Genomic DNA, 11,704 nt, shown 5'->3' with positions numbered 1-11,704 from the left:
GGGGGGTCTGGGAGGTCCGGGGGGGGGTGGTCCGGGTGGGGGTCCAAGTGGGGGTCTGGGGGGGCCCCGGCGTCCGGGTGGGGCCCCAGGTGGGGCCCTGGCGTCCGGGTGGGGGTCTGGGGGGGGGGGGGTGTCCAAGTGGGGGGTCCAGAGGGTCCAGGGGGCCCCAGCGTCCGGGGGGGGGTTCCGGGGGCCCCGGTGTCCGGGGGGGGGGTCCAGGGGTTCCGGGGGCCCTGGTGTCCGGGGGGGGTTCCAGGGGGTCCGGGGGCCCCGGTGTCCGGGTGGGGTCCCGGGGGGGTTCCCGGGGGCCCCGGTGTCCGGGGGGGGGTCCCAGGGGGTCCGGGGGGGGGTCCCAGGGGTCCGGGGCCCCGGTGTCCGGGGGGGGTTCCAGGGGTTCCGGGGGCCCCGGCCCCCCGCGCACCGTGCTCGACACCCCCCCCAGCCGCAGCGGCTCCATGAGGGTCGTGGGCGGCTGCTCCTCCCGCGGCGCCTTCTTGTCGGGGGGGCCGGCGCCCCCCCTCCCCCGCCGCCGCCTTGGTCCCCGCCCCCGACATGGTGCCGTGGGGGGGGGGGGCTGGGGGGGACCTGCGGGGAGAAATGGGGTAAAAAAGGGGGAAAATGGGGGCAGGAGAACACCAAATGGGGGAGGAACAGGGGAGAGTCCCGGCCCCCCTGCCCGAGGGCTCTGATCCCCCCCAGCCCCATAGACCCCCCCCCAAACTCCCCCATAGACCCCTCCCGGGCCCCATAGACCCTCCGGGCCCCATAGGCCCCCCAAACTCCCCCATAGACCCCCTCGGGCCCCATAGATCCCCCCGGGCCCCACAGACTCCCCCTAGCCCCCATAGATCCCCCCAAGCATAGACCCCCAACCCACCCCACAGACTGCCCCGCGGGCCCCATAGACCCCCACCCGCCCCATAGAACCCCCAAATTCCCCCATAGACCCCCCCGGGCCCCATAGACCCCCCCAACCTCCCCCATAGACCCCCCCGGCCCGGCCCCCACCCTCGGGCCGCGGCGCCTCGCGCAGAGACACAGAAGCGACGGAGGCGACGCCGGAACTGACGTCACCGCGCGCGCCTCGGCAACGTAGGGGACGGGGCGTGGAGGGAGGGGGCGTGGCCAGGCGCCCTAGTGCCGCGCGGCGGAAGCGGCCGCCATCTTGCCGTACGGCAGAGACGGCTGCCATGTTGCCGCGGGGCAGAGGCGGGCGCCATCTTGTTGTCCCGGGCGCCTTCCTGTCACGGGTCGGGGCAGGCGGGGCGGCCCCCCGGCGGCGCCGTCCTCGATGGTCAGGCGGCTGCTCTGGGCCGCCCTCCAGGCCGACTCTATGGTTTTCTGGAGGTGTAACGGTCTGGGGCGCGTCCCCCCTTGTCTCCCCTTTGTCCCCCTGTCGCCTTATGGCCCCCCGCGTCCCCATCGTCCCCCCATTGCCCCCCTGTCCCCCCGCGCCGGTGTCGCCATGGCTGCACGGGGAGTGCGCAGGCGCAGTGGGGGGGGGGGCTGCACGGGGGCGCGCAGGCGCAGTGGGGGAAATCGCACGGGGAGCGCGCAGGCGCAGTGGGGGAAATCGCACGGGAGCGCGCAGGCGCAGTGGGGGGGGTTGCATGGAGAGTGCGCAGGCGCAGTGCGGCGGGGCGGGACCGTGCCCGCTCGCCCCGCCCCCGCGCAGGAGGGAGGCGGGCGCGCGCCGAGGCCTGACGTCACTCGTGACGTCATGCGCGCCGGGCCCGAGCGGCAGGTGGGCGGGGCCTCCGCTCGTGGGGAGGCGGGGCCTGCGCAGGAGGCAGCGGGGGGGTCGGTACAAGGTGGGTGGGGCCTTGCAACCCCAGAGGGGGCGGGGTCACTGGGGAGAGGGCGGGGTTGCAAGACGGAAGTGGGTGGGGCCTGGAAAGCAGAAGGTCTCCTGGTCCTCCGGGGGCGGGGCTCCCGCTTGGGTGGGCGGGGCCAAGCGAGCCCTCCCCCCGTGGGAGGTGGGTCCTGGGGCAGGGGGTGTGTCCCGGGGGCGTGTCCTGGGGGGCGTGTCTGGGGGGCGTGTCCCATGAAGGTGCAGCTGCTGCGGGGGCGGGGCCTCCAGGCCGCCCTCGTCACGGATGGCCCCACCCCCCTCAACCTCTGCGCGGGGGCTGCTGGTCCTGGCCCCGCCCCTGGCCCCGCCCCCTGGCCCCGCCCCGCCCCCTGGCCCCGCCCCGCCCCCTCCCATGCCCATACACCAATAAACGCAGCTTCAGCAGCAGCGATGTCATATGTGGGGGCGGGGCTGTGACATCATAGCTGCGGGGGCTGTGTTGTAATCATTGGGAGAGCCATGATGTCATAGCCCATGTGATGTCACCACGCTGGGCTGCGCGTCGCTGTGATGTCACAGCCCAGGGGGCGGGGGGGACAGCTATGAGGTCACCATTGCAGGCCGGCGCTGGTGTCTGTGACGTCAGCAAGCTGGGAGCATGATGTCATCAGGAAAAGGTGTGATGTCATCAGGCTGGGGCATGATGGGGGGTGGCACAGGGTGATGTCAGCAGGCTCCAATGTGACATGGGGGAGGTGTGATGTCACCAGAGCAAGGTGTGACATCACCAGGGTGCGGTGTGACATCACAGGGCTCGGGGGGGGGGGGTGACGGCGACGCGGGCCCGGACGCCTGGGCCCCCAAGGAGGACACAGCAGCTCCAGAGGCTCCTTTAATACTGAGGTTATTGCTGCCGGGGGCCCCGCCCCCGCGGTGACGTCACCGACGCGGGGACACGGGGGCTGCTACAGTCCTGGGGACACCCGCGGCGGGGCGGGGGGTGTCCTTTGGGGACACGAGTGACACCTGCAACGGGGGTGGCCAGTTCCTTGGGGACACCCGGGGGGCCTCCCAGGAGCCGGTCACCAACCTGGTGACACCCCTGGGTGCCCCTAGGAGGGACGTGTGGCCTTGGGGACACCCTGGTGACACCCCTGGGTGCTCCTAGGAGGGACATGTGACCTTGGGGACACCCCGGTGACACCCCTGGGTGCTCCTAGGAGGGAGCCGGGACCTTGGGGACACCCTGGGGACACCGAGTGACACCCCTGAGTGCCCCTAGGAGGGAGCCGGGACCTTGGGGACACCCTGGGGACACCGAGTGACACCCCTGGGTGCTCCTAGGAGGGACATGTGGCCTTGGGGACACCCCGGTGACACCCCTGGGTGCTCCTAGGAGGGAGCCGGGACCTTGGGGACACCCCGGTGACACCCCTGGGTGCCCCTAGGAGGGACATGTGACCTTGGGGACACCCTGGGGACACCGAGTGACACCCCTGGGTGCTCCTAGGAGGGACATGTGGCCTTGGGGACACTCTGGTGACACCCCTGGGTGCCCCTAGGAGGGAGCCGGGACCTTGGGGACACCCCGGTGACATCCCTGGGTGCTCCTAGGAGGGACATGTGGCCTTGGGGACACCTAGGGGGACTCCTGGGGGCCACTCACCACCCTGGTGACACCCCCGTGTCCTTGGGTGTCCCTCTGCGTCACTGAGTGTCCCCACGTGTCCCCACGTGTCCCCGTGGCGCAGCAGGTGGCAGAGCAGCCCGAACCAGTAGATCTGGGGCGCCAGGAGGGCCCCCCCGTGTCACTGGGTGTCCCCACGTGTCCCCATGTCCCCCCGCGGTGTCACTGGGTGTCCCCACGTGTCCCCGTGTCCCCTCGCGGTGTCCCCGCGGTGTCCCCGTGGCGCAGCAGGCGCCAGGCGCGGCGGCAGAGCAGCCAGAACCAGTAGATCTGGGGCGCCGGGAGGGACCCCCCGTGTCACTGGGTGTCCCCACGTGTCCCCGCGTCCCCTCGCGGTGTCACTGGGTGTCCCCCCGCGGTGTCCCCGCCGTGTCCCCGTGGCGCAGCAGGCGCCAGGCGCGGCGGCAGAGCAGCCCGAACCAGTAGATCTGGGGCGCCAGGAGGGACCCCCCGTGTCACTGGGTGTCCCCACGTCCCCCCGCGTCCCCTCGCGGTGTCACTGGGTGTCCCCACGTGTCCCCGCCGTGTCCCCTCGCGGTGTCCCCGCGGTGTCCCCGTGCCGCAGCAGGCGCCAGGCGCGGCGGCAGAGCAGCCCGAACCAGTAGATCTGGGGCGCCAGGAGGGCGGCGGCGGCCGCGTTGACGCCGGGGGGCAGCGCGGGGGGCACCCGCAGCAGCGGCAGCCCCCGGTGCCGCCCGTAGGCCCAGTACAGGTAGGGGAACAGCAACACCCGGCAGCCCAGGAAGGTGACGAGCGCCGCGGCGCCGTTCAGCTTGTGCAGGGCCGTGTGCTGCCGCTTGTACTGCGGACAGGCGGACGGCGTCACCCGCGCGTCACCCGCACAGCCCCATGTCACCCACGCATCACCCCCATGTCACCCGCACATCCCCCGTGTCACCCGTGTGTTCAGCTTGTGCAAGGCTGTGTGCTGCCGCTTGTACTGCGGACAGGCGGACGGCGTCACCCGCGTGTCACCCGCACAGCCCCATGTCACCCACGCATCACCCCCATGTCACCCACACATCCCACGTGTCACCCGTGTGTTCAGCTTGTGCAGGGCCGTGTGCTGCCGCTTGTACTGCGGACAGGCGGACAGCATCACCTGTGTGTCACCCCTGTGTCACCCGCACAGCCCCATGTCACCCACGCATCACCCCCATGTCACCCACACATCCCACGTGTCACCCGTGTGTTCAGCTTGTGCAGGGCCATGCACTGCCGCTTGTACTGCGGACAGGCGGACGGTGTCACCCGTGCGTCACCCTCGTGTCACCCGCACATCCCCCGTGTCACCCGTGTGTTCAGCTTGTGCAGGGCCGTGTGCTGCCGCTTGTACTGCGGACAGGCGGACAGCGTCACCCTCGCGTCACCCGCACAGCCCCATGTCACCCACGCATCACCCCCATGTCACCCACACATCCCACGTGTCACCCGTGTGTTCAGCTTGTGCAGGGCCGTGTGCTGCCGCTTGTACTGCGGACAGGCGGACGGCGTCACCCGCGCGTCACCCTCGTGTCACCCGCACATCCCCCTGTGTCACCCCCATGTCATCGCCGTGTCACCCGCACAGCCCCTCCATGTCACCCATGTGTTCAGCTTGTGCAGGGCCGTGTGCTGCCGCTTGTACTGTGGACAGGCGGACGGTGTCCCCTTGGGCCCCCCTGTGTCACCCGGGTGTTCAGCTTGTGCCGCGCCACGCGCTGCCGCTCATCCCCACGTTGTCCCCCTGTCCCCGTCCCCCCGTGTCCCCCCGTGTCCCCCCGTGTCCCCACGTCCCCCCGTGTCCCCCCATGTCCCCACGTGTCCCCCTGTGTTCCCGTGTCCCCCCGTGTCCCCCCGTGTCCTCACCAGGATGAGCACCTTGCCCAGGCACACGAACGGGGTGCTCAGCTCGGCCATGAGGAGGCAGCCCAGGAAGAAGTCGCCCTTGTCCTGACGCCACAGCTGGGGACACGGGGGGGACCTGGTGACTCCAGCATGTCCCCGAGGTGTCCCCAAGGTGTCCCCGCGGTGTCCCCGAGGTGTCCCCAAGCCCGTCCCCACTCGCGGTGGCCACGGGGAAGCACACCAGCACCATGGCGGCCACCACGAGATCCAAGGAGGTGGCCCCCAGGCCACATCCCCACGAGGTTCCTCCAACCCCAGCCCATCTCAGTGTCCCCAAGGTGTCCCCAAGGTGTCCCCGAGGTGTCCCCACGGTGTCCCCAACCCCGTCCCCACTCACAGTGGCCACGGGGAAGCACACCAGCACCATGGTGGCCACCACGAGATCCAAGGAGGTGGCCCCCAGGTCACATCCCCACACGGTTCCTCCAACCCCAGCCCATCTCAGCGTCCCCGAGGTGTCCTCGAGGTGTCCCCGAGATGTCCCCAAGGTGTCCCCGAGGTGTCCCCAAGCCTGTCCCCACTCATGGTGGCCACGGGGAAGCACACCAGCACCATGGTGGCCACCACGAGATCCATGGAGGTGGCCCCTAGGCCACATCCCCACGCGATTCCTCCAACCCCAGCCCATCTCAGCATCCCCGAGGTGTCCCCGAGGTGTCCCCAAGCCCGTCCCCACTCACGGTGGCCACGGGGAAGCACACCAGCACCATGGCGGCCACCACGAGATCCACGGAGGTGGCTCCCAGGCCACATCCCCACGTGGTTCCTCCAACCCCAGCCCATCTCAGCGTCCCCGCGGTGTCCCCGAGGTGTCCCCAAGCCCGTCCGCACTCACGGTGGCCACGGGGAAGCACACCAGCACCATGGCCGCGTGGTGCAGCACCATGAGCAGGTCCTTGCGCAGGTAGGCGGCGGCGGCGGCGCGCAGCGGCGGGGGCGGCCCGGCCTCGTGGCCCTTGACGCGGCCGCGGTGCCGGTGGCACAGGAACATGGCGTAGACGTCGTACACGAAGTAGGGCACCGCGAAGGGCGGGTAGGCGCGCGCCAGCCAGTGCCTGCGGGTGTGCGGATGAGCGCGGAGGGGCCCCGGCGTCCGGGGGGACCCGGGGGGATGTGGGGGGATGGGGACACCCCGGGGACGGGGACACCCGGGGGACAGGGACACCCAGGGGGGAGGGACACACGGGGGAACGGGGACACCCGGGGGGGACGGGGACACGTGGGGGGACAGGGACATGTGGGGGGACAGGGACACCCAGGGGGGAGGGACACACGGGGGAACGGGGACACCCGGGGGACAGGGACACGTGGGGGGACAGGGACACCGGCATCCCGGGACTCTTTGGTCACTGCTAGGGGTACCCAGGTGTCTGGGGGGTGGGCCCTGTGACTCCCGTGTCCCTATGTCCTTCCATGTCCCCTCATGTCCCTCCATGTCCCCCATGTCCCCCAATGTCTCTCCGTCTCCCCTCATGTCCCTCCATGTCCCCCATGTCCTTCCATTCCCCCAATGTCTTTTCATGTCCCCCAATGTCCCTCCATGTCCCCTTGTGTCCCTCCATGTCCCCCATGTCTCTCCATGTCCCTCCATGCCCCCCAATGTTCCCCGATGTATCCCCATGTCCCCTCGTGTCCCTCCATGTCCCAAAGTCCCCCAATGTCTCTCCGTGTCCCCTCATGTCCCTCCATGCCCCACAATGTCCCCCAATGTCTCTTCATGTCCCCCATGTCCCTCCATGTCTCTCCATGTCCCTTCGTGTCCCTCCATGTCCCCCATGTCCCTCCATGTCCCCTCGGGTCTCTCCATGTCTCAATGTCGTCCAATGTCTCTTCATGTCCCCTCCTGTCCCCTTGTGTCCCTCCATGTCCCAATGTCCCCCAATGTCTCTCCATGTCCCCTCGTGTCCCTCCATGTCCCAATGTCCCCCATGTCCCTCCATGTCCCCCATGTCCCTCCATGTCCCCCATGTCCCTCCATGTCCCCACGTGCCCGTGTCCCCTATGTCCCTCTATTGCTGACCCAGGCATCCCGGTGCCATCCCGCCCCCCCCGCAGAGGGCCCAGGCATCCGGGCACTGCCCCTCCCCCCGCCGAGGGGCCCCGGCGTCCGGGCGCTCCGGGTTAATCCCCGCCAAGGACGGACGGGGCTGCGGAAGGGCCCAGGCGTCCGGGGGTCACCCCTGCCCCCCCCCGCGGAGGGCCCAGGCGTCCGGGCTAATCCCCATCTGCCGGCCCTGCCTAATCCCCCCCCGGAAGGGCCCCGGCGTCCGGGCCCCTCCCCCCGCTCCGCGGGCCCCGGCGTCCGGGCGCTGTCCAGTGCTGAAGCGGCGCCAGCGCCTGCGGGGCCCTATGGGGCCCTATGGGGAGGAGCTGGGGGGCTGATGGGTGCCCTATGGGGCAGAGGGAGCTGCCCTGGGGGGCTGTGGGGCAGGGCTGACACCCTATGGGGGGGAGCTGGGCGCCCTATGGGCTCCTATGGGGCCCTATGGGGTGGAGCTGGGTGCCCTATGGGCTCCTATGGGACCCTATGGGTGCTGTAGGGCAGAGCTGGGTGCCCTATGGGCTCCTATGGGGCCCTATGGGTGCTGTAGGGCAGAGCTGGGTGCCCTATGGGCTCCTATGGGGTCCTATGGGGTGGAGCTGGGTGCCCTATAGGCTCCTATGGGGCCCTATGGGGTGGAGCTGGGTGCCCTATGGGCTCCTATGGGGCCCTATGGGTGCTGTAGGGCAGAGCTGGGTGCCCTATGGGCTCCTATGGGGCCCTATGGGGTGGAGCTGGGTGCCCTATAGGCTCCTATGGGGCCCTATGGGGTGGAGCTGGGGGGCTGATGGGTGCCCTATGGGGCAGAGGGAGCTGCCCTGGGGGGCTGTGGGGCAGGGCTGACACCCTATGGGGGGGAGCTGGGTGCCCTATGGGCTCCTATGGGGCCCTATGGGGTGGAGCTGGGTGCCCTATGGGCTCCTATGGGGCCCTATGGGTGCTATGGGGCAGGGCCGGGGTCCGTTGGGTCCCAGCGTCACCCCCCGGTCCCGGTGCCACCCCCCGGTCCCGGTGTCACCCCCCCGGTCCCGGTGTCACTCACTGGTCATCCATGACGTGGTGGCAGGAGCTGGAGATGATGTAGCCGGCCGTGGAGGCCATGATGGCCTGGACCGAGGACACCAGCCTGCGGGGACAGCGGCGTCACCGCGGGGGGACGGGGGACATGAGGGGACATCTGCCTGCTGGGGGCCCCTCCCCCTCTGTCCTCACACTGTCCCTGTCCCCAGGGCCACCCCTGTCCCCTCCTTGTCCCTTCAGGACCCTGTCCCCCTCCATGTCACCATGATGTCCCCGTCCTCGTCCCCTCCCCCCCGTGTCCCTCATTGTCCTCCCGGTGTCCCTGGCCCCGCCCCCTCCACCATCCCTGTCCCCACAGTGTCCCCTCGATTCCCCCCCCGCGGTTCTTGTCACTGTCACCTCAACGTCCCCTCAGCCCCTCCCCCGTCCCTGTCACCATCCCCCCCATTAATGTCACCTCTGTCCCCCCATTCCTTCCAATGTCCCCTCAGGATCCCCCCCCCGTCACTGTCCCCTCCATGTCCCTCATGTCCACCCCCGTCACGGTCCCCTCAACGTCCCCCCCCCCGATTAGTGTCACCTCCCCCCCCGTTCCCGTCACGGTCCCCTCGGTCTCTCCTCACGTTTCCCCCCGTTCCCGTCACGGTCCCCTCGGTCTCCCCTCACGTTTCCCGCCGTTCCCCCATTCCCGTCACGGTCCCCTCGGTCTCTCCTCACGTTTCCCGCCGTTCCCCCATTCCCGTCACGGTCCCCTCGGTCTCTCCTCACGTTTCCCGCCCTCCCCCCCGTTCCCGTCACGGTCCCCTCGGTCTCCCCTCACGTTTCCCGCCGTTTCCCCCGTTCCCGTCACGGTCCCCTCGGTCTCCCCTCACGTTTCCCGCCGTTCCCCCCGTTCCCGTCACGGTCCCCTCGGTCTCCCCTCTCTCCCCTCACGTTTCCCGCCGTCCCCCCGCGCTCCCCGCCCGCTCCCGCCGTTACCGCGCGGCCACGATGACGGCGTCGGGCTCGGGCCAGCGCAGCCCCGGGAGCCGCCGCAGCGCCGCGCGCGCCGCCACGAACAGCAGCGGGAAGAAGGCGGCGCCCGCGGCCAGGAGCGCGGCCGCCGGCGCCGCCATCTGCGGCCTCGCGGGCGGCGGGGGCGGGGCCGGCGGGGGCGGGGCTAGAGGGGGCGGGGCCGGCCGGGAGAGTAACGGACCAGCCCAGCATCGAGGTACCGGGGGGCGGAGCTAGAGGGGGCGGGGCTAGAGGGGGCGGGGGGAGTAACGGACCAGCCCAGCATCGAGGTACCGGGGGGCGGAGCTAGAGGGGGCGGAGCTAGAGGGGGCGGGGGGAGTAACGGACCAGCCCAGCATCGCGGCACGGAGGGGCGGGGCTAGAGGAGGCGGGGCTAGCGAGGAGGGAGGAAGTAATGAACCAGCCCAATCAGAGCATGGGGCGCCGGGGGCGGGGCTAAAGGAAGGGCGTGGCTAGAGAGGGGGCGGGGGGGCTAGGGACCGGCCCAGCTGGAGCACCGCGGCACCGGGGGCGGGGCCGGCAGGGGCGGGCCTAGAGAGGGGCGGGGCCAGAGAGGGGGCGGGGGCTCACGGGGAGAGTAATACCCCAGCACAGGGAGGCCCCAGTATTTGCACATGTTTGCATAAATCTACATAAATTCGCATGCGGGCGGCGCTATTTGTTGCCTTGCCACACGCCCCTCCTTCTCGAGGGCGCCGCGCGTTGCCGCGGCAACGGCCGCCGCGCATGCGCAGCGCTCCGCTAGTGCCCCTCCCCGTTGGCCGCAGCGCCAGCCAATGGGAGCGCGTTGCCAGGCAGAATCTCGAGGCGCAGCGTGGACAGGACGGCGGCTCTAATTGGCTCCAGGGGATCGGCGCCTGAGGCCCCGCCCGCAGCGTCCTCATTGGCTGGGTAACGCCCACCCATCCACCCCAGCCAATAGAAAGCCGCGACAAGAGGTTTCCATGGCAGCCGCGCAGGTGGGAGGGCGGGGTGTCGCCGCGGTGCGTGCGCCACAGTGGCAACCCAATATCCATTACGTCACGATGAATATTCATGAGGGGCGGGGCCGCGCCAGGACAGATAACATATGCTCATGAATATTAATGAGCGAGCCTCATTAATTGCTAACTACGGCGCTGTTCCTCCCTCCACGTGACGCTGGAAAATGCTCCCCCCCCCCCGTGCGCGGGGGGGGGGGGGCTGTCTGGTTGCCATGGAGACCCACAGCCTACCCCATCGCCATGGCAACTGTGAGCTCGTTGGGGGGGCACTGGTTGCCATGGCCATGGCGGGGGGTTGCCACGGCAACCAGCAGCCTCCCCCCCCTTCCCTATGGCAACTATCCCCCCCCACCCGGTTCTGGGGCCTGGACCGTTTCCATGGTTACCCGGAGCCTGCAGGCAGTGCTGGGGGGGGAGGGGAGGGGGTCAAGATGGCGGCGGGGGGGGAGGGGGTGGCCCCTCCTCCCGGTTAATGTCACGGGGGGGGGGAGGGGGCGGGGGGGGCTATTTTTGGCTCCCCGCAAAGGGCAGGGGTCGGCGGGAAAGGTCGCGGGGGGCGGGGGGGGGCGGCCCTAGATAAGGGGCGGCCGCGGGGCCGGGGGGGCAGAGGGACCCGGTGCTGCCCCCAAGGTGAGTGCGGGGGTCCGGGCCCCCCGCCCCGGATACCCCCAAATACCCCCGGATACCCCACAAATACCCCAAATGCCCCTGGATACCCCCCAAATACCCCACAAATAACCCTGGATACCCCCCCACTACCCCCAGATACCCCCCAAATACCCCCCAAATGCCCCTGGATACCCCCCAAATACCCCCAAATGCCCCTGGATACCCCCCAAATACCCCCCAAATAACCCTGGATACCCCCCACTACCCCAGATACCCCCCAAATGCCCCCAAATAACCCCCCCACTACCCCCAGATACCCCAAATGCCCCCAAATAACCCTGAGTACCCCCCCACTACCCCCAAATGCCCCTAAATAACCCCACATACCCCTATACTATCCCATATATCCCCCCTCTGGCACCCCTATATTGCCCCCAGCACCCCATATACCCCCTTGGCAACCCTATAGCCCCCACATTCCCCCCCCGTCACCCCTATATTGCCCCCAGGGACCCTCCCCCGGCAGCCCTACACCCCCATGCACCCCATATACCCCCAGCACCCGTATATTGTCCCCTAGGGAGCCCTTACAGCCCCTGCCAATACCCTATAGAGCCCCTTGGCAACCCTATATCCCCCCCGTGGACCCTATAGGCCCCTGCAGATACCCT

At 70.0% G+C, this 11,704-nt stretch overlaps 1 protein-coding gene across 1 annotated transcript; it reads right to left on the bottom strand.

Annotated features, from left to right (window-relative positions):
- Positions 1-1,134: 1,134 nt before the first annotated feature.
- LOC148590720 (ceramide synthase-like) lies at positions 1,135-9,529 on the bottom strand. Its single transcript, XM_088538662.1, has 6 exons — positions 9,406-9,529; positions 8,450-8,533; positions 6,202-6,421; positions 5,328-5,423; positions 4,027-4,281; positions 1,135-1,341 (listed from the first exon to the last, which is right to left on the bottom strand). Exons 2-6 carry the CDS (start codon positions 8,506-8,508, stop codon positions 1,135-1,137), a joined length of 837 nt encoding a protein of 278 aa, XP_088394788.1. The 5' UTR covers positions 8,509-8,533; positions 9,406-9,529.
- Between the last annotated feature and the right edge of the window lie 2,175 nt (positions 9,530-11,704).

This window comes from Tinamus guttatus, unplaced genomic scaffold (genome assembly GCF_059628265.1).
Source record: "Tinamus guttatus ecotype Peru unplaced genomic scaffold, ASM5962826v1 Tinamus_guttatus_pri_ptg001139l, whole genome shotgun sequence".
Lineage (NCBI taxonomy): Eukaryota > Metazoa > Chordata > Aves > Tinamiformes > Tinamidae > Tinamus > Tinamus guttatus.
Note: the sequence above shows the minus strand (reverse complement) of the source record. Positions and strands in the feature narration are given on the sequence as shown.

What these genes read in the sequence shown, in the direction of transcription:
- LOC148590720 (XM_088538662.1), bottom strand. Translation starts at nt 8,508, where the DNA reads ATGGCCTCCACGGCCGGCTACATCATCTCCAGCTCCTGCCACCACGTC. An exon ending in TGTGCTTCCCCGTGGCCACC is followed by an intron (nt 5,424 to 6,201) that starts GTGAGTGCGGAC and finishes CCGTGTCCCCAG; the next exon opens with CTGTGGCGTCAGGACAAGGG. An exon ending in TGCTGCGGCACGGGGACACC is followed by an intron (nt 1,342 to 4,026) that starts GCGGGGACACCG and finishes TTACACCTCCAG; the next exon opens with AAAACCATAGAGTCGGCCTG.